Source organism: Penicillium daleae, assembly GCF_028827525.1.
Source record: "Penicillium daleae strain IBT 16125 chromosome Unknown utg000008l_segment0_segment0, whole genome shotgun sequence".
NCBI lineage: Eukaryota > Fungi > Ascomycota > Eurotiomycetes > Eurotiales > Aspergillaceae > Penicillium > Penicillium daleae.
In genome coordinates this window covers 1,105,532-1,124,209 of record NW_026623156.1, presented here as the reverse complement: position 1 = coordinate 1,124,209, position 18,678 = coordinate 1,105,532, and the positions used below count along the sequence as shown (strand labels likewise).

The 18,678-nt window shown below is 50.9% G+C and overlaps 6 protein-coding genes across 6 annotated transcripts; 3 read left to right on the top strand and 3 right to left on the bottom strand.

The window, feature by feature from the left end:
* Positions 1-552: 552 nt before the first annotated feature.
* On the top strand, positions 553-2,683 carry N7458_009042 (fungal specific transcription factor domain-containing protein; the record flags this gene model as incomplete). The annotated part of the gene is made up of 4 exons (XM_056912424.1): positions 553-926; positions 975-1,432; positions 1,486-2,095; positions 2,164-2,683. 4 exons carry the CDS (start codon positions 553-555, stop codon positions 2,681-2,683), a joined length of 1,962 nt encoding a protein of 653 aa, XP_056761273.1.
* Positions 2,684-2,863: 180 nt separating this feature from the next.
* Positions 2,864-3,556, bottom strand: N7458_009041 (uncharacterized protein; the record flags this gene model as incomplete). Its single annotated transcript, XM_056912423.1, has 1 exon — positions 2,864-3,556. One exon carries the CDS (start codon positions 3,554-3,556, stop codon positions 2,864-2,866), a length of 693 nt encoding a protein of 230 aa, XP_056761272.1.
* A 1,346-nt stretch (positions 3,557-4,902) lies between these two features.
* N7458_009040 (uncharacterized protein) lies at positions 4,903-6,678 on the bottom strand (the record flags this gene model as incomplete). The annotated part of the gene is made up of 1 exon (XM_056912422.1): positions 4,903-6,678. The coding sequence occupies one exon, from the start codon at positions 6,676-6,678 to the stop codon at positions 4,903-4,905; it is 1,776 nt and encodes a 591-aa protein (XP_056761271.1).
* A 3,038-nt stretch (positions 6,679-9,716) lies between these two features.
* N7458_009039 (GNAT family N-acetyltransferase) lies at positions 9,717-10,424 on the top strand (the record flags this gene model as incomplete). The annotated part of the gene is made up of 2 exons (XM_056912421.1): positions 9,717-10,107; positions 10,168-10,424. 2 exons carry the CDS (start codon positions 9,717-9,719, stop codon positions 10,422-10,424), a joined length of 648 nt encoding a protein of 215 aa, XP_056761270.1.
* A 1,098-nt stretch (positions 10,425-11,522) lies between these two features.
* N7458_009038 (ankyrin repeat domain-containing protein) lies at positions 11,523-14,245 on the top strand (the record flags this gene model as incomplete). The annotated part of the gene is made up of 4 exons (XM_056912420.1): positions 11,523-11,892; positions 12,102-12,730; positions 12,789-12,874; positions 12,943-14,245. The coding sequence occupies 4 exons, from the start codon at positions 11,523-11,525 to the stop codon at positions 14,243-14,245; spliced, it is 2,388 nt and encodes a 795-aa protein (XP_056761269.1).
* A 1,659-nt stretch (positions 14,246-15,904) lies between these two features.
* Positions 15,905-18,452, bottom strand: N7458_009037 (putative ATP-dependent RNA helicase (Hrh1); the record flags this gene model as incomplete). The annotated part of the gene is made up of 2 exons (XM_056912419.1): positions 15,905-16,237; positions 16,293-18,452. The coding sequence occupies 2 exons, from the start codon at positions 18,450-18,452 to the stop codon at positions 15,905-15,907; spliced, it is 2,493 nt and encodes an 830-aa protein (XP_056761268.1).
* Positions 18,453-18,678: the final 226 nt, after the last annotated feature.

The window sequence follows — 18,678 nt, the reverse complement described above, 5'->3', positions numbered from 1 at the left end:
TGCTGGAATCCCCGAGCTGTGGATGTCAATTAGTAAATGATCACCTGAGAGATGTATTATTTCTAGCTTCATAAGATCGATGGACAATTAGTTTTCAGCTTCCAACCCCTAGGAGAGGATCGGACAGGGATTTTTCTCCGCCTCCATTCCCTGATTCGTAGAGCTTTAAGCAGCGCATTTCTCTATCCGGAAACTACAGCCGACTGTAGCCGTATAAAACCCCCACCTCCCAAACTTATAAGCTTGACTGTCCCATCTATTGCCGATCCGTTATCCATCGCACTGTTGGCACCCCCATGACTCCAACTACTGGTAAAAGATCTTACCGGGCATGCTTACGATGCCGCCAGCGTAAGACCAGATGTAACCTGTGAGACCCCCACTGGCCCTACCCAATTCAAGGCGGACCTTGTCACCACTCACACCCGTAGTGACGGAGTCGGAGATCCGAAACAATCACCATGCGTGGCATGTCATCAGTCAGGAAGCGAGTGCATTCTCATAAAGTCCCGCCGCGGGGGAAACTTCCGGCACTATCGGACTGGGCCACGGATGGACCCTGTCAACTCTTGTGACACCGACCCTACACATTCAAATAACATATCTGGTCCAGAAAGGGCGTCCCCTGACAACGAAGGCAGCGTTTCGAGGGATGACTCCGGCGATGTCTTGGCTATGGAGTTAAGGAATCCCTCCGATGCTCTACAGATTCTGGCCCTTTCGGGCGATCAGGCGCGAGCGCGCCATTCGACTACAAGCCGCAACGGCGCAACGGATCCTGTGATGCAAGGCAGTATGGAGACGACCTTGAGTCAGACGCGTGAGGCTCGATATCATGCTCAGTCTACAGCCACTATTTTCGATGATTATGAGCTGGTCCAAAGAGGTCTACTGCGGCCAGGGCTCGTCTCCGAGCTACTACTTAAGTTGGTCTTCCATTTCATATTTAGTTGGCATCGGCTAACATGGCGTAGATATGCCCGCTGCTACCACCAGTACTGTCCAATCGTCCCTTCATATTTGCTGCACTCTTCAATTACAGCAAAGATTAAGAAATCAGATTATTTTCTACTAACTGTCATCCTCACCATAGCGTCAAGAGACGACCCGCATCATTCACTTACTCACCGCTACTGCTGGGATCATGTGCAACGCCTGCTGGTCGACGTCCTGCTTGCACATCCATGGACCCAGACGCCAAGGACTGTAGAGGGTCTATTGATTCTAGCCGAATGGCTGCCACACATTCAAATACAGGAAACAACGTCTGAAGTGCCAAAGAATTTGTTCAGCGAAGACCGAACGGCTTGGTCCCTTGTTGGGCTCGCTGTGCGGCATGGCTACCTTCAACGTCTTGATCAAGCCGCCTTTCCGAATAACAGTAGCGGCGAGTCAAAAGAGCGAGCCGACCAAAATAGGCTTGTGTGGGCATGTGAGTAGCCGTTCCACAATCTGCATCCGAGCGTTGTATAATAACAGATCTAGATATCTTCATGGCAGACAGGCAGATATCAGTCCGACTTGGCCAGTCCTTCTGGTCCAGAGGTCCCTCGCTCGCAGCCAAATTCACAGCTCGGGATTTTCCAACACTCAGACCATGCCCAGAGAATAATCGTGAGGATTACGCATCTATTCTTCAAGCGTCCATGGAGCTAGTCCAGCTCCTACACAACGCCCATGCCATACTCTACTCATCCAAAGAACGAACACTAGCAATGGTCTACGAAGGTCATTACTCGCGGTATCTAGACGACTTTCGTATCGCTGCAACAGCGTGGCACTCGACGTGGTCTGGCTTGTCGGTGTCTCCGAGTCTCAAGAGCACGCTCCTAATCATGTACGAGTATATTCTGCTATATACGAACGCATTTTCCTTCCAGGCCGTCTTCACCCGGGCGTCGGACCCGCGCAAGTCGACGGCCCAGCGGCAGTCAAGCAAGAATTTATTCGCAGGGCTGTTGTCGAATGGAATCATGGCGTCTCCCGACGGTCGATACATCTTTGATGCTATCAGTGCAGCTATGAATCTCCTCACTCTCATCAACAGTCTGGACCCGCACCGGGTTGTATGTTACCTCCCATCACGCTACTACTTGTGAGTACTCCATCACAAACTCATAGACAAATGTAGATAGACGTCGCCACATACTAACCTGAGGAAAGATACGGCGTCTACGCCGCCGTCCTCCTCCACAAAGCCGACTGCGCAGGCGCATTCCAATCACCCGACAGGCGCCAAGAAGTAACCAGCCTTGCGCGCGAATTCGTCTCCTGCCTCGAAAATGCCCCCTCCACGGAAGTACACATCTGCCGCAGCTACAGCCACATGCTCAAACAGCTGTGGGTTGCCCGAGAGCGGAAAGCCAACCGTTCCTCCACACACACACCCGCAAGCTCAAGCATGGACCTCAATCGTCCGCAGCGGTCGATAGCTCCGGATCCCGAGCAGTCAACCCCATCTGAGAGCTTTACCCAGTCGCGGTTCTTGCCCACGTTACCCGGGGAAGATGGGACTGCGGCGTTTCCGTCTATTGAGGAATACTTGCTGGGATCGTTTATGCCGGGAGTTGCGGACTTCAGTACCTCCGGGTTTGAGGAGGGGCTTGCGCAGTGTCCGTTTGGTGAGGGTTTTCAGGATTGGGGGTTGTACCAGGATTCAACGAATTCTCATGGTCCTATGTAGACTCAACTCATTATATGTATATGATACTGTCTGGCCACATATTTGCCGATATCCCTACAGTGCATGCAAGGCTCATAATATATCGTCCATGTAGGCATAAACAAACTAAACAGTTCAGGTGGAAGGGGCAGGTGGTTATCTGGACACATTGCACAGGCGAAAGAGTTGGCGACCAAAGTTTCATTTCCGATTCTCGGCTTCTCGTGCTTTCTTCAACCAGAACTCTGCAGGTCTAGATTTCGCGTCTTCGATGCCTATTTTCGAGCTCCCGTCTGAGAGATCCGTCATAACTCCGTCATATGACCCGTCGGGGCAACCTTGCCATTTGATAGCCGTACTCCGGCATTTGTACGCTTTATACCTGACAGCACCATTGTCGACCTTTCGTTCCTCTTCCTTCTCTTTCAGCCATGGCTTCACCCTGTCCCTCAATTTCCGATATACCTTGACGTAGAAATGCACCTCAAACACTTCCAAGTCCTTGTTTGCTTCAACCATTGCTTCTAATCCCTCGAGCCACGCATTCTGAAACAGCCGGTCTTTCTCAATCTGTGCATCACCAGTAATACCCCTCGATGTGTCTTTCATCGGTGGCAGATACGCCGAGTCGATGAAGATGCGGATATGAGTTAACGCGGTGTATTTGGACCGTAGCGCACTCCACAGCAAATCGTATCTTGCTTTGTTTTGCAAAGACGTGTGCGGCTGGATATCCGCTCCTAGCGTCCACCAGAGCGTAACCCTGCGGATACTGGAAAGGCCAGTAGCAGGAACTTGATTTGGGAATGTGGTGCATAGCTCTCTTCGCTTCAAAAACCGAAATTCGTTGCCGTAGAGAATTGGCAAGCTTTCCACATATCTATTCTTTGCCATTAGTGTCTCTTAATTTCAGTAAGGTGGAGTTCTGTAACTCACGCTCTCCAACAAGTGTACAGAAGGGTTGCATCCAAAAACATTCCCCAATATTTCGCCGAATCCAGTGCATGCCTCTGATGACCGGCACAGTGATCCCAATCCACCCGTTCAGTTGCCGTAAAGCATACGTACGCATAAACGTTCCATTTCTTTCTCTTCTCGTCGACCCAGTCACGCTCATAGTGTATAGACCGGTCTCCAAAAAGGATTCGGTATATAATAATTCGAATTTCAAACGGAAGTGCGAATAACAGACTTTGCAGTTGGGGGTTGATTGAGGCTGGAGGGATCAAGGATCTCTTCTGATTAGGTGCTTCTTTGTTTTAGTACTAAAATATTGCCATGCAATTTCATGCGCGAAGAAGAACTTACCATGTTCCTGACACCATTTGACAAATTTGGAGAATGGCATAATTTTGGTGTTGGGATGTGGCGTGAATGAGACTGCATTAGAAAAGTCGCGGGCGCCTGGTTATATACTGCTTGGGTCACGCCCCTATTTCGTTGACTAGCCTTATTGGTTTATCAAACCTAGCGTATTCTACGCTCCCTTGAAGAGGCTATCAAAGCAGTAGTAGATACCTGAGCATATTCGATTTTAACTAGATTTTATAACCTTGTTATTGCACCTTACACGTTGACAGGTGATTTGTGTTCAGAGTCTTGAATGATCAACCAAGCTGACCTTCATGCTCAGACAAGATCCAAAATTTATCTTATTACGTCCAGGGGCATAAAATGTGTGCGGCGGGATTACAGAATGTCAAGATCTAATGCGTGGGAATGACCTACCTGAGGTCGCTCCAGGGCATAGGCTAATCATGACTTTCTGCAAGGCTCGTAGTGATACAAAATTTTTCTTTCGTTCATGGGCATTGGGAATGGGTTTTGGCTGATCCGGAATTTCATTCTCGAGCTGGCTGTGCTAGAGTCTCCGTCACAGTAAAATTTCTCTATCTTATACATCAAAGGTGATAAAAGGTCAGAATTATATCCACGGATTGACAATGTAGATAATGCCCCAAGTCAAAGTATATCAAATGATCATATGCATGCAACATGGAATGTAGAAAAGAGAAAAGAGCACCCAATTACCCAAATAAACACCACAACCAAATCCTATAAACATGTCCCGAAATCAAAAACAAGAAGATATCCACCCCCATCGCCGCCACATGTATGTCGTTTCTGAGATTACGTATATCCGAACCACCCACCACCAACTCCATCACTCTGAACCGAGAAAATCCAAAAGAAGTGAAGAGAAGAGAATATGTAAGAATGCAGAAGAGAAGATGATTAGATCAAGCTTCGCCCCACGTGCCGAGTCCAGCTCCCACGCCAATCGCACTACTACTCTCCACCGACCCGCCGATATCCCAGTAATTCCTGCTCGAGCCCGTCAGCGTCCTCCGGCTCGAGATAACCGAGAGTTTGCTCTGACTAGCACAGCTGGAACTCGGTCGACGCAGGTGTGGCCGGACCAGTGGCGACGAGACGCCCGCAGCGCCAGAGACGCCGGAGAGCTGGGACGGACGGCGAGATTGGGTTTGTGAACGGGAGTGGGCACGGGCGACGAGGGGGTGATGCTGGCGGATGATTGCGGCGCGGCGCGAGGCATCCTGTGTGTGGCGTGGAGTGGGAGTCGCGGTGTACTTGTCACTGGTCATGTATCCCCGACGACTGAAGCGGGTGCGTAGGTAGCGGAATACCATCATCACGTCTAGACCGCGCTCCCAGTACTCTTGTTCCTGTTGGAGACGGGTGGATTCGGAGACGGGTTCTCCTGTGGGATCATCGTCTTCGATGCCCCATTGCGCTTCGTGTTCGCGGCTGGGGTCGCGGAGGGTTGGGTTGAAGTGGGGTGAGGGCATGGAGTCGGAGGGAATAGTTTCCGCAGTGGGTTGGGCTGAGAGCTCGGAGGGTCGTACCGACGTGGTACTGTCGGCGAGGCGGTTGAGTGACATGCCTGCATATTCACTCGAGACGTCCTTGGTCATTTGGTAGTATGATGTAAAGGCGCCGGGTTGCTCGCACAGCTGGTGCACAAGTATACCCAACTCGTGGGCAATTCGCTGGAGAACACGAGTCTGCCAGAGAGGCGCATCGATATGTTGGGGTTCGGGTTCACGTGCCAGCACGGTTTCCATGTCCAGCTCTGGCAAGTCATTTTCGGCAGTTTGTGCGTCCAAGGCCAGGGACTCGCCGAGAATGACGGAGAGGAGGGAGTCATCGATACCAATCAGATCCTGAATGACCTTGCGTGTGATACGACGCCAGAACGACTCGTCCATCTCCTCTGGCTCCACAGGAGTAGCGGCCTCAGCCGGGGACTCTGGGATCGTGGGGGGAGAGGTATAGTCCACGGAGCGTGGAATGGTAGACACACTCGCACGACTGGACCGACGCCGACGAGTCTCACGCTCAATCTCCTGCAAGAGTGCCCGGCTCTGGTCCATCCGCCATTGCTCGATCCGCTGCCAACGGTCCCGCTCGACATGGGCCTCCTGTTCGTTCACCGTGTCCAGATGTCGCTGAACACTGGAGCGCCGGCGGTGTCTGGGGAGGGCCTGCTCCCGCCGTTGCGGGTTATACTGCTCGTGCTGCCACAACTGCTCCTGGGCCAACTGGCTGGACGCTTGGAAACTCCCGAGCCCATCATGGGCCGGAAGCATAGCCGGTGGCCCCTGGTCAACCCGCGTTGGGGAAGCAGGGGACAGCGATGGGGCACGAAAGGCATGTAAACCATCGTCCAAGCTGTCTAGCTCGGTGCCGTCCTCATCGAGCTGATCATCCAGCGCATCCTCATCCTCTTCATCCCCCTCGCCCCCCTGGCCAGCAGCGGATCGAGTAGCGGTGCCGAATGAGCCAAAATCACTCAGGCGTGATGCTCCGACAGTACGGGTGTGCTCTGTGGAGGTCGTATGCGTGCGGGCGGTCGGAGAGAAGAGCACCCATTGCGTGGTATCGTCTTCTTGCTGTTCAGACGTCGAGAGCGGGAGATCAAGAGGCGGCGGTCGTTGAGAGGCGGAGTAGGACGTTCTTCGGGGCGGTGCCTGGGTCGGCACACGGAAAGCCATGACGTGGTTATAACCCGATACTGGCTGGGAGGAGGAGGGTAGAGCCAGATAAGCGGTCGATGATGGAATGGAGAGTGGATCTTCCCCGCAATTCAAGACCGCGAGTGCGGTCGGAAGCGGAAGATCCGACTAAGAGGAGTGGTTCTGGAGGAGAAAGGGGGAGAAAAGATGAAGACGAAAAGGAAGCCAGAACCAGGGCTGGTTCATGGAAAGGGGGAAATAAAAGGGACAAGTTGTGGACGCGAGGAGCGGACTGATGATGATGCACTGATAACAGATGATACATCCGTCCACTTGGGGAGAGATGGGCACTAGTCCATATTGAAATAAAGGTCGGAGTATCAATATTCCTGTATCGTTCGGAGTACGATCAGTTACACGTTTTAAAATACGGGACTTTGTCTCGTGACTGTATGGGCAGGACAATGCAAACAAGTCAAAAAAGAATTACCAGAGCTGGTGTCGAGAGAATCTGGCGAGCTATCACTGCCCTCCTCGAACAGCGCATGCATGAGCCCAAGGATTCAGATACCCGAGAAGATATCCTGTCGGAATCTTGTCCAACTACTATAGTAGCATAATCCGTACGTAGCTTGCTGCCTAGGAGCTCCTCTGAGAGCAACTCCTCGACTTCTCCCTTCCCTTTCACACTTTCACGTGGATTTAAGATATCGTGGTGTTCTACCCAGGTTAGTTAGCACTTCTCTTTCATTTTCATTCATCTTCGCACTCAGTATTGCAACTAAACGAATCCATCCATCAGCACCGTTAGCACCTTATTATGCATAATCTCCGCGATTCACTTCTCGGCCCTTTGCCATGAGGCACCCCTTACCTCACCGCATCTGAAGCTTTTCAGTCAGACCAGGAGGACACGCGCCAGTGCATCGCTCGGAGAGAATTCAAAGAGATTCGAGGCGCAGCCTTTAGTGACCGAACCTGGATCATCGCCTCCCGATCCTGCGAGGCTGGATATGGTGTTGATTCCCTCGAAAGGTACATTCATTCCATGTGGTATATGTACTATCAGCTCAGTCGGAATATCTCGTATGAAACGCCCGACCACGAAAGTCTGGTCCTGAATATCATCCAAATTCAAGGAATGGGGCCGTTGACTCGCCCCGTGCGAGGAAATTATAGTGTTGATATTGCACGAACTGCTGAAGGCACACTATGGAATGATCTGCCCTTCTTGGCCACCGACATGACAACTTCTGGAACAGGGACTTCGTAGCGGGGAGGAGTCGGATGATGAAGATCCAAAGCGAAGCATACGGCAGCGTGAAATTTTTGACTTGTTGCTGGCTGCTGGGACTTGGCTTCACCATACAGGCTCTAATATTATTCTACTCTCAGAGGTCTACTGGAACAGTTGACTTAGTATCATCAGCAAGGGTGGCATTCCCCAAATCAAGCAGAGTAATAACTCAAACTTCCCCCATTGCCATTGTGTATTCTGAAAAACCCTCAAATTCTCGCATTCGCGGACATGAAAATTTGTCAATCTAGCCTCGTCGCTATTTATCCTCGGACCAGCGGGTGTAGAGTGCTTTACAATATTCCTAATAGCTTGGATACCACCCCGCTTGCGCACAATCCACGATAGCAAGAATGCGAGCAGGAGTGCTGGAAGAGATAATAATGTTGCCTCTGTGGAGGTCCGTATGAGTAAGCTTAATGTCCCTATTGTCTATAATAAATCCCTATAGTGCTCTTTGTATTTTTTCGAGAGATGGAGCTACAGTTATAGTAAAGAAGAGAACCAGTTATTGAACTCCCTAACGGTGGAGAAAGGGCCAGCTTTCGGATACGATTGAAAGAAGTAATCTTGAACTTTCTGGTGGCTTATGGAACCTAGGGCTCTATTAAATGTATATCTCGATTCTTCTTATTTAGTCTAGGATATACGGATATACTGGTGAGGAGGATCTTGTTCAAGTCGGCGTAGAGTTTTAGTGTGATCTAAGAGAGTTGATTATAGAGAGAGTTTTTATCTAGGTCAGTGAGTTCATTCTAACGATCTAACGATATCTGTCCTTGGATAAACTCTATATAGATGAAAATATAGTTCTCCTCATCGACTCGCTATCCGAAAATCTCGGGGATTAGAACTATTTCACTAAAGGCCTGTTTAATTATCCAAAGACACTGTGCTTCTACGGTTGTGATATAAGGGCCAAACTTACGAAGAGTTTGGATTCTCTGAATATAACGGGCTGTGGTTGAGGGCTCGTGTGAGCGTCCTTTGACAAAGCTTTTACTTGCGAAGGGGTTGGAAGGCGTTCGTCTAGACCTTTGAAGAAGGAAGAGTCGTAGAAATTCATTTCTTATGATGACCCATTAGGGAGCTAGTCTGAGAATTCCGATAGGTTTGACATTATGGGTTGCGGAATTCCAGAGGCCAGTCAAATGATACGTAAGCGCTTTAGATCTGATGGGGGAGGACGGACGGAGAACTGAAAAGGATGAGGTCGACCACTATTCAGCATACGCGCACATTCTGGAATTACAAGAATGAAGTGAGTGTTGGATGGTTCTGTCCTGTTGATTGCTGTCTAATGCGAGATAGCAATACTGAGGGTGAATTGTGCTATTTCTGCAGCTGAAGAGACGCCAAATGAGACACATGCGCGAAGTGCTGCAGTGTCTCCCTTCCAAAATGAGGGCGTATCGGATTCCAGAATGGGCTGCGGGGTAATCTCGCTACTCACTCACCCAAGGTTGACTGCAACAGCAGGAAACTTTGTCCATTCGCACCACTATTGCTCAAGAAGCTTAACTGGTCGAGCCCCCAAGCTACAACTGTACCTTGGACTTGATATCGATACCTAGTTGATTGACTGATCTGGAATCTGCCTTGAGCGGCGAGGCTGAAACGGTTATCACCTTACGTGCGCTCACCGATAGTGCCACAAACAAAGGTCGCACAGAAACATACAGCCTATACAGAACTATTTAAAGCTTTGATTTGCTAGAGTGTCAAGTATTCCCTGCGCCGCCCTGATTTCATATTCTCTGTTGCTGTATAATCATCCGCCATGTCCAACCCCCAGCTTACCCTCAGCGAAGCATCAGAGGATGACGCAGCCCGGATTGCAGACATCCACATGGCCGCATTTGGCACAAACCTGATGCTTCTTGCGCAGTTCCCAACGCCTGCGAGTCGCGATGAGTTGCGGGTTACTCTGCGGGAGAAGGCAGTTGACGAGATTCGAGACCCGCAGTGGACTGTTCTTGTGGTTTGTGATGACACCGGAAAGATCATCAGCTTTGCTAAATGGAAACGGCCTGTTCCTGAGTCAGAATTGGATAGATATATCGAGAAGCCATGGAAGTGGCCAACAGAAACCAGATTCGATATTCTGGAGGAATGGACGTCCAAGGTGGAGGAGGCGGGGAATATGTTGCTAGGCACGACACCGTGTTATTGTAAGCTTAATCGCCCGAATACCTATCGACAAGAGAACGCTCTTGCTGACTGTGATTAAGCACTGAGCTACATTGGGACTGATCCGAGTTACGAACGGCAAGGAGCAGCATCCATTCTGGTGAATTGGGGTCTCGAGCATGCCAAACTTGAAAATGTACCGGTCGCCCTAGAGAGCACCAAGAACGCATGGCCTTGGTATGAAAAGCTGGGCTTTCGGGGTGAACACTTGATCTCGATGACCCTTGAGGGTTTGGGGGCCGACGGTGCAGCAGTCCTCTACGAAGAGATGTGCTTTCTGTTTAGGCCAGACAGGTAGCTCATTTGCACTAGGGTAGCGCGGCTTTTATAGATCGTGGGATGCAAGCATGCAAAAGCGTCTGCTACGAGGCTTCCTATCAGAACGTATACTATGCTTCAAGATCCATGCAGCAACAACTGCTTAGCACCAGCCGTACTGATCATTACCAACCCACTCAACCTTGTCCTCTAGGCTACTGCCTCCATTGGAGGCTACAGATTCCGCCCCTCTTTCGTTTCTTCATGCCGGTTCTTAGCTCCCGTTCGCCTGATCATCTGTAGACGGAGCCTTATGATTGCACGAATGTAGTTCCCAACGAGCTGAATGGTAACTCAATGGTAACTGTCGTTTAATAATAGAGAGGCAACTTGACATCCCAATTTTTAACGAATTCAGGGTCCGATTTCGCTGGTGCAGTGAGCCCTGGTGCTCCGATGCGGCGGCTGATTCAGGGCATGTCACTGCGAACCGCCTCTTGATGGGAGAGGTACCCCGCTCGGTAGCCTGAAAAGGACTGTAATCCCTGTCGGTATTTCGAATTTTAGCGATGCACTAAGCCAACCCGGGGCTCCCTCCTCCGCCCGCGAGTCATGTCCGTGATGCGGCTTGCATGTAATGGTAGGTGTGGCCGACGGCTAAGCAGAGGACTGGTTGAACAAGACGGCTGCCGCGGATGCATGATAGCCCCAGCCTTCGCACGGCCTACACTCCATTCCATATTGTTCGCACATGTGGAAGCTCCGATGACGTGGCTGATGGCATTATTCTTCCACTTAACATGGCGTTACTCAAGTACTTCTTGCTGGGCTCCCATTCCCATGTAATGTTCGCCTAATGCTCAGCCGCCTCGAGTAAATGGGAGTTTGTCTGATAATTTGATTTCATCTACAACCCCAGCTGACCATATGAAATCAGCCCCGTTACTGCTTGGGGGCACAGAATAGAGCCTCACACCGCTTACTCCTGGCTGCAAGCTTTCGTACAGGCGCTGTGATCCACCTGCCCGACGGACATGGGCCTGGATATCACCGATCCACATGTGTTCCCACTATTGCGTTTCCGACTTTTACCTTATCTCGATCGGCCTATGCTCATACAATCTATTCCATCTCAAAGATGGATCCAGTCTCCGCCATCGGGCTGGTAGCCTCGATATCTACCCTCATCAAGGCTAGCAAAGGGGCCTTGGCCCTGCTCAGAAGTTTCAAAGATGCAGAACGAGACCTCGCCGACCTTGTTAATGATCTCGACCAGTTCGACGAAGCTCTGAGGGGATTTGATCGCGTCTTTCGCAGCCGCCAAACTAAACACCATGTCTCCGCTGATGTTCTTCGAAGGGCGATCGAGGACGGACATGCTACCCTGGCAGAAGTTGAGAAGCGCCTTATCCAGGTTTATAAGTCCGAATCCTCCACCATTCGGCGAGCTCGCTATGTTCAATACAAGTCACGATTTGCAGCGCTCAGTGCTCGAATTCAAAATCAGTGTTCGCAGCTGCATGGGTTTATATCTCTTGTACACGCGTTGGTGAAGCCCTACCCTTTTTTCCCTTTGCAGACTTTTTCTATGTGAGAATATTGACATGAACTTTTTGAACTAGAGAAACTTTTCTTACCACGTGTAACCAAAATCCACGACTGCTCGAGGCATGCGCGGCAGTTGTCGACCAAATCGGAGGTTTATTTGTACCACCAGACGATGCGGCACCATCGTCCGCATCCAGCAAGGCGCAGTCCGAGGGCTCGTACTCCAAGGAGGCAGGTTCCCTCGGTGGAGAATTGTTAGCTGTCGACTCTGCATCTTCTCGCAGGGCTTCCATAGCGCTCTCGACCTCAAATGACGATTCAACGAGACTTCTTCAGGGCCATCGAAGGAGCAGCAGTGACACACAAGCAAGCGACCTAGGGTCTGTCGTCAGTGCAAACTCTGGGCCACTCGTTATTCGTCGAGCATGCCGGCACGATTGCTACTGCAAGTGTCATAGCCCAGGGGCCACGGACCCAAAGAGCGAGTTTTCAAAGTTCAGCGCCCGGATATTTTACCAGAGCAGCCAGCCGAAGAGCAGGTGTTCAGATCCTACTTGTGCAGGAGCGGCTATGCAGAAGCCTATCCCCATTTCGTCCTTTAAGAGGGCCATGTTGCATCTAATGACGTCAAACAGTATCAAAATTCGGTATCGCATAAATACCTATCGCACGGTTCCCGAGGGATCTGATGCGATGCGATACGTCAAGCATGGAAATCTGGGGAAGTTGAAGGCGGCTATTCAATCAGGCGAGGCGACGCCTTGGGATACGGCGACAGACGGGTGGTCACTTTTGCATGTACGCCAACTGTGTTCTCTGGGGTGTCACCCAACGCTAATTGTGTCTTGTTGTGTAGACTGCTGCATACGCACGACAGCTAGAGACCATCCAATATCTAGTTGAGCTGGGAGTAGATACTGGCGTGTCTGACTTCGGAACCAGGTATCTACTTTTTCTATTACCGGCAGTCATGGGGCCACCGCGCCATACGCTCAAAGCTAACGTTATAGAAAACCTGTTGATCTGGCGTTCCTTAAATCCATTGGCGCAGACGCAACGCAAGCCGAGAAGGACATTGTCGATGTGTTTTCTAAAGAAGATGATTACATCGATGACTACGAATTCACCCCCATCCACATCGCCGTCCTTGATCTGTATGAACATTCGGATCCGGAACGGCCAACTCTCCAAGAACTAATCGACTTTGTTGACAACGCGAACAATGCACCGCCAGACACAAACTGGGCGGCCTGGAAAACGAAGTATCGCCACCGTTCCCCGTTATACGGGTCAATAATCGAGATATACCGGGCCTCGGCGGCCGAAATCGGCAACAGAAGCAGAGTGATTCATAATCTCGCCGACCAGAAAGATATCAAGTTCCACTGGACACCGCTTCACTGGGCCAGCGCGAGTGGGCAGGCGGATAAAATGAAGATTCTGGTTCAAAACGGCGCTGATCCGTTTATCCAGTCAAATCTAAGTTTTAGTATCATTCATTCCGCAGTGGAGTCAAATGCGTGCGAGAGTTTACGCTATGCACTGGAAATCTCCAAAAACCATCCAGACCAGCTTAATATCAATCAGGCCAATGTTTGGGGTGAAACACCACTTATAATGGCCGCGCAGGGTTGCCGGGTTGGCTGTGTGAAACTACTCCTGGACGCTGGGGCCGATAGGAATATTCGACAAGAGAACCAACAAACCGCCTTGCACTATGCAGGACTTTCTGACAGGGCCGGATTAAGGAGAGAGACTGTCATGCTTCTTTGCAATCAGAATGGAACCGAGCTTGCGATTGATGCGCAAGATGAGGATGGAAGGCCACCTATCTTCGACTTTTTGGACGATACCGAGTGTCTGAAAATCTTTATCGAGCATGGCGCGAGACTGGACTTGTCTGATAACGCTGGCAACAACATCTTTCATCATGCTTGTATTCAGGGGGAGTTGGACTCATTGAAGATTTTGCAACAACTATCAGGTAATGCGAAAGATGTCGTCCGGATGAAGAACCAGGCGGGCAATACAGCACTGATCGAGGCACTGCGGCACACTAATGTCGAGTGTGCGATGGTGCTCCTCACACTGCAAGATGTTGGAGACATGGTTGGCCAAGAAGAATGGGCCGCTGTCCACTATGCGGCAAAACTGGGTGATACTGGATTATTAGAAGCAGTGATGACCCACTCTGGTTTCGTCCGCGGGATGAAGACGGGGGATGGCAAAACGGCGCGGGTAGTGGCTATGGAGGCCGGGAATTGGCAGGGAGAGACGAGACAGTTGTTGAATACCTACAACGTAGTGCGGTGATAGGTAAAGTGGAACAATCAACTAGAGTAAGCTCACAGGATCAGTACACCCTGGCGGATCCTATTACTACAGAACTGAAGATTGCTTATGTCTTCCGTGATCAAAGACCTAGAAATATCAATGCAGTCTTTTATCATCAGATTTGCCGGTCGGGTGCATGCAGGCATCTGATAATGTCGAGCATGATGAAATGTGAATACCTAAACTAGCAAGGTACTGACTGAGTGGGGACTAGCCCGTTCGTCCAAAGCTTATCACTGAATCAGATCCTGGCTTCCGCACATAGACAAAGTAGTGAGACTGGAAATCTGAGATATAGTACGAGTACCGGTCGCAAAGCGCTAGGTTTCAGTTTCGGGCCGTAGCACAGATAGTCGTCTTCTCTTGAACTGAACGCAAGAATTCAGCTGTTGCTCGATTTCGTCGCATGAAGAGCACTCCACGGAACAACCACTATCTTGTTGAGGTACAAGATAGGATTTGAGTGTGATAATTGGGGAGAGTCTCTAGCATGGCGAGAGTAATACTACTATGAGGTCGTCCGCATTTATCAGGCGGTACTTTGACCCTGCCAAACACCTGTATACTTCGCTGGAAGATATTCTTAGGCCAGGACTCATGTGGTAGCAGCAGCCACTACCGTCTGCGTTTCAGATAGTCACAACTACGGATCATGTCATAGCCAAGCTCATGCTGTGGGGCTTGTATTAGCAACATCTTGGTTCGACTACTCGTGCTTAATGCTTAAGGATAGCCCTCTCTTAGAAGGCTCGAGTGTATTTAATTTACAAGAACATACGCTCGTCAAGGTATCATACAATCCACGTATGCGGCAATACACGTACTATCAGCATAGCTACTCCGGAAAAACTCCCAGTATAGACTAGTGTTTCCTTGGAAGTGGGACCAGACAATCATCTCGGTGTACTGTGAGGCGCTGGAGCCGGATGATGCAAACTTGCGAGATCGGACCACCAGTTGATGACAGCGGCTGGTTGGGATTGATAATAATGTTGGAGCGACAGTATTCCAGTTTGGCCGTTTGAACCTGAAAAAGAAATGAGATGCCAGCGTGGATTTTTCTCTTCCCCCTCTGGCAGTCAAATGTGACTGCTCGCGTGTGACTTTTGGTATAGCAGCTGAGCCCCCTAGACCTGGACATACTGGACAGACAATTGAACTGTTGGTTTGGACCTGTACGGAGGACTCTGTTACAAAATAGTGAATCATAGCTACCAGGCGCCATCAGCTGGATTTGCCCAGGAGGTGCCTGTTTCTCCATGGTATTCCCGTGTCTGACGTGGAAGTACCCAGTGGCGAAACGGATCGACGCCCGCTTATGGGCAGAGATGCAAGGACCCAAAAGTGTACCTAAAAAAGTAGACTAAAAAAGTATACTTGGGAAATGTAGATCGTCCATCTCCCCGCTTTCGGGCTGAGATGATTTGCAACCTAATACTACTACGGATCTACTGTGGACAGGTATACGGAGTATGCTAATAAATAATCATCTAGGGCCATAACTATAGCCCCAGTTGATAGCTGATAGTAGATCTTCGATCGCTCATTCATGGGTATAGACTCGGTACATTCGACAACAACTCAATCAGTCCCCAAAACCGGGACTCTCAACAACGTCAGTGGCTCCCCTTTCTCCAACTACCTCCCAGCCAAGGCCTCGCCCACCCAATCCATCTGCACCGCACTCACCCCCCGTGCATAACTACGATTCGTAAACACAAACTCATTATACAAAATCGCCTCCACCTTCTTGCCAAATAGCACACTCGACGGGTGAATAGCGACCGTCTGGTTCCCAACGATCGTGCGGTAACTGCCATCGGGGACCAGTCGAGCGGTGTTGGTCGCGAAACCGGCCAAGAAGCTTTGGAGAATGAGATCCGGAGACGGGTCGGGATAGTGGCCGTTTTGCTCTTCGCGAGGCAGCATTTTAGATTGTCGGCATTGGGCCCGGAGTTGTTTACGGACGTCCTGGAAGATGAGGTGTTAGATCAGTCAAAGACACCGGATAATGAGCACAACTTACCATTACGGACTGCATCGCCCTATGGGATACCAGATGTCGCTCGGCCCACACCTTGCGGTCCACGTTCTCGCCAGCATACGCCCGGACGGTGGACAGCATTGTGAGATGATCGCCTTCGCGCCGGTAGAGATCCCGTCGGGCCGTCTCAGCCGCTTCCTTTTTTTCCTCGGAGGTCGTGTTGAGGAAGATATTCTCCACGCTCAGGCAGGAGATAATGTCGATGACGTCCAGTAAACAGTCATACCCATTCTCCGAGGCAGCCAATAGCACTCGTCCGAGGGTTGGTGAAAGGGGGAGTTTCGCGAGGTGAAGACCAATATCACTAATGCCGCCATCGTCTTGAAGCGCGTCGATATTAAATAGCTGCAGCAGGGCCTTCTCGAGGGCCTCGCGCGGTGGTCGAGTCAAGAACGGGAATCGCACGATATCGTCTACGCCACGGGCCTTCATATTCAGCAGAGCCTGGGTGAGATCGCAGCGGAGAATCTCTGGGGTGTTCGCTTCATCAAGAGCCAAGTAGTCCTTCTCCGTATATAACCGGAAGCATTGACCGGCGGCCTCACGACCAGCACGACCCTTCCGCTGGATAGCAGCAGACTTAGAAATGGGCTTTACCAGGAGCGAGTCTAATCCGAGGCGGGTGCGGAATTGCTTGACCTTCGCCTTGCCGCAGTCCACCACATACCGAACGCCAGACACTGTAACTGAGGTTTCAGCAATATTCGTAGCGAGGATGACTTTGCGGGTGCGCGGTGGTGCAGGGGCAAAGACTCGTTGCTGAGCAGCTTGAGGGAGGGCTGCGAACAGAGGTAGGACTAGGATCTTGGGTAATGACGGGTCCATGCCGATGGCGTACTCGTTGACCAGGTTCTCCAGGTTCTCCACAGTCTCTTGACCCGTGAGGAACACCAGGATATCGCCGGGCATGGGCTCCTTGTAGTGGATCTGGAAGATGATCTTCAGGGCCGCATCCACAAAGTCGTGGACAGGCTCGGGTGAGTAGATCGTCTTGACAGGGAATTGTCGACCCTTGATGTGACAAGCCGTAATCGCCCTGGATCCTTGCTCCGAGCTCTTGCCGTTTGAAGTCCCGTTTGAAGTCCCGTTTGTAGTCCCGTTTGTAGTCCCGTTTGATATTTGCTTCTGCTCCTGCTCCTGCTCTTTGAATCCCTCCTGGAAGAACCCCATCAGACTCTCCATATCAGCCGTAGCACTCATGACCACCACTTTGAGTGGCACCCCACCCCGTCCCTCACGCTTTCCAGATACCAAGTTTCGTAGGAAACCCGCGACAAGATCAACATTGATACCACGCTCGTGTACTTCATCCACTACAACCGCACTGTACTTGGTCAACCAAGGATCATGCAACATCTCTTGAAGCAGCATTCCCTCAGTCAAGAACTTGACTCGCGTGCTAGGCGATGTAGATGTATCAAATCGGACTGAGTAGCCAACCTTGCTCGCAGGCGACGAAGACCCAAGCGGTGTGCCCATTTCCTCAGCCACACGGCGTGCCAGCGAAATCGCCGCGACACGACGCGGCTGCGTGATCGCAATGCATCCACCGACTGTGATGGATTTCTCGGACCCATCTTCTTGCCGGACCTTCGCGGGCGTCGGTCGGCACCAGAACTCGTTCACCAGGAACTGCGGGATCTGGGTACTCTTTCCGGAACCTGTTTCACCGACCAAGAGCATAACATCTTGCTCGCGGAGCCTTTGTCGGATCTCGTCGGCGTGACCGAAGATGGGGAGTTTCTTGCGGAGTTCGTAAAGGGAATTTGCTTTCTCGCGGAGGGAGGTAAAGTTGGTCTTCGTGTCGGTGAAGGACTTGGGAGGTCTTGCCTTCGGTTTTTGTTTCGGGGCGGAGGTCTGGTCGAGCGAGGCTTCGAGTTCGGGTTCCTTGCTCACACTAGGTACTGTAATTGGTTCATTCACAGCCGGTGGGAGATCCTTGACACGTTCCTCTGTTCGTGCTGGCACATTGTTGGGGTGTGCCTGGGCTTCCTCGGTGGGCTCATCGCGCTTCCGCTTCTTGTTGCGTCTCTTTTTGCGGCCCACGTCCTCGGCTAACGTAGGTTCCGGTATAGCCTTGGGAGCCTTCTTGGAGGACTGGTCTTCCAAGGCACCAAAGTAGGTGTGCACCTTCTCCGGCATGGTGAATGGGCGGCGAGAGGAAGAGAGGAAGAGACGAAGAGATGACTCGGTCAGGCGCATCTCCGCGTCCCGAAAATTTTCGCTTATCGGCTTATCGATAAGGGAATTGCCCACGTTCCATGGATCCAAAGTCCGAAGTATATCACCACCAATAACATGCCAAACTAAATGACATCAAATAGGTTAATCTGAGCTTGTAAACCACAGATGATTCTTGGGAATGATC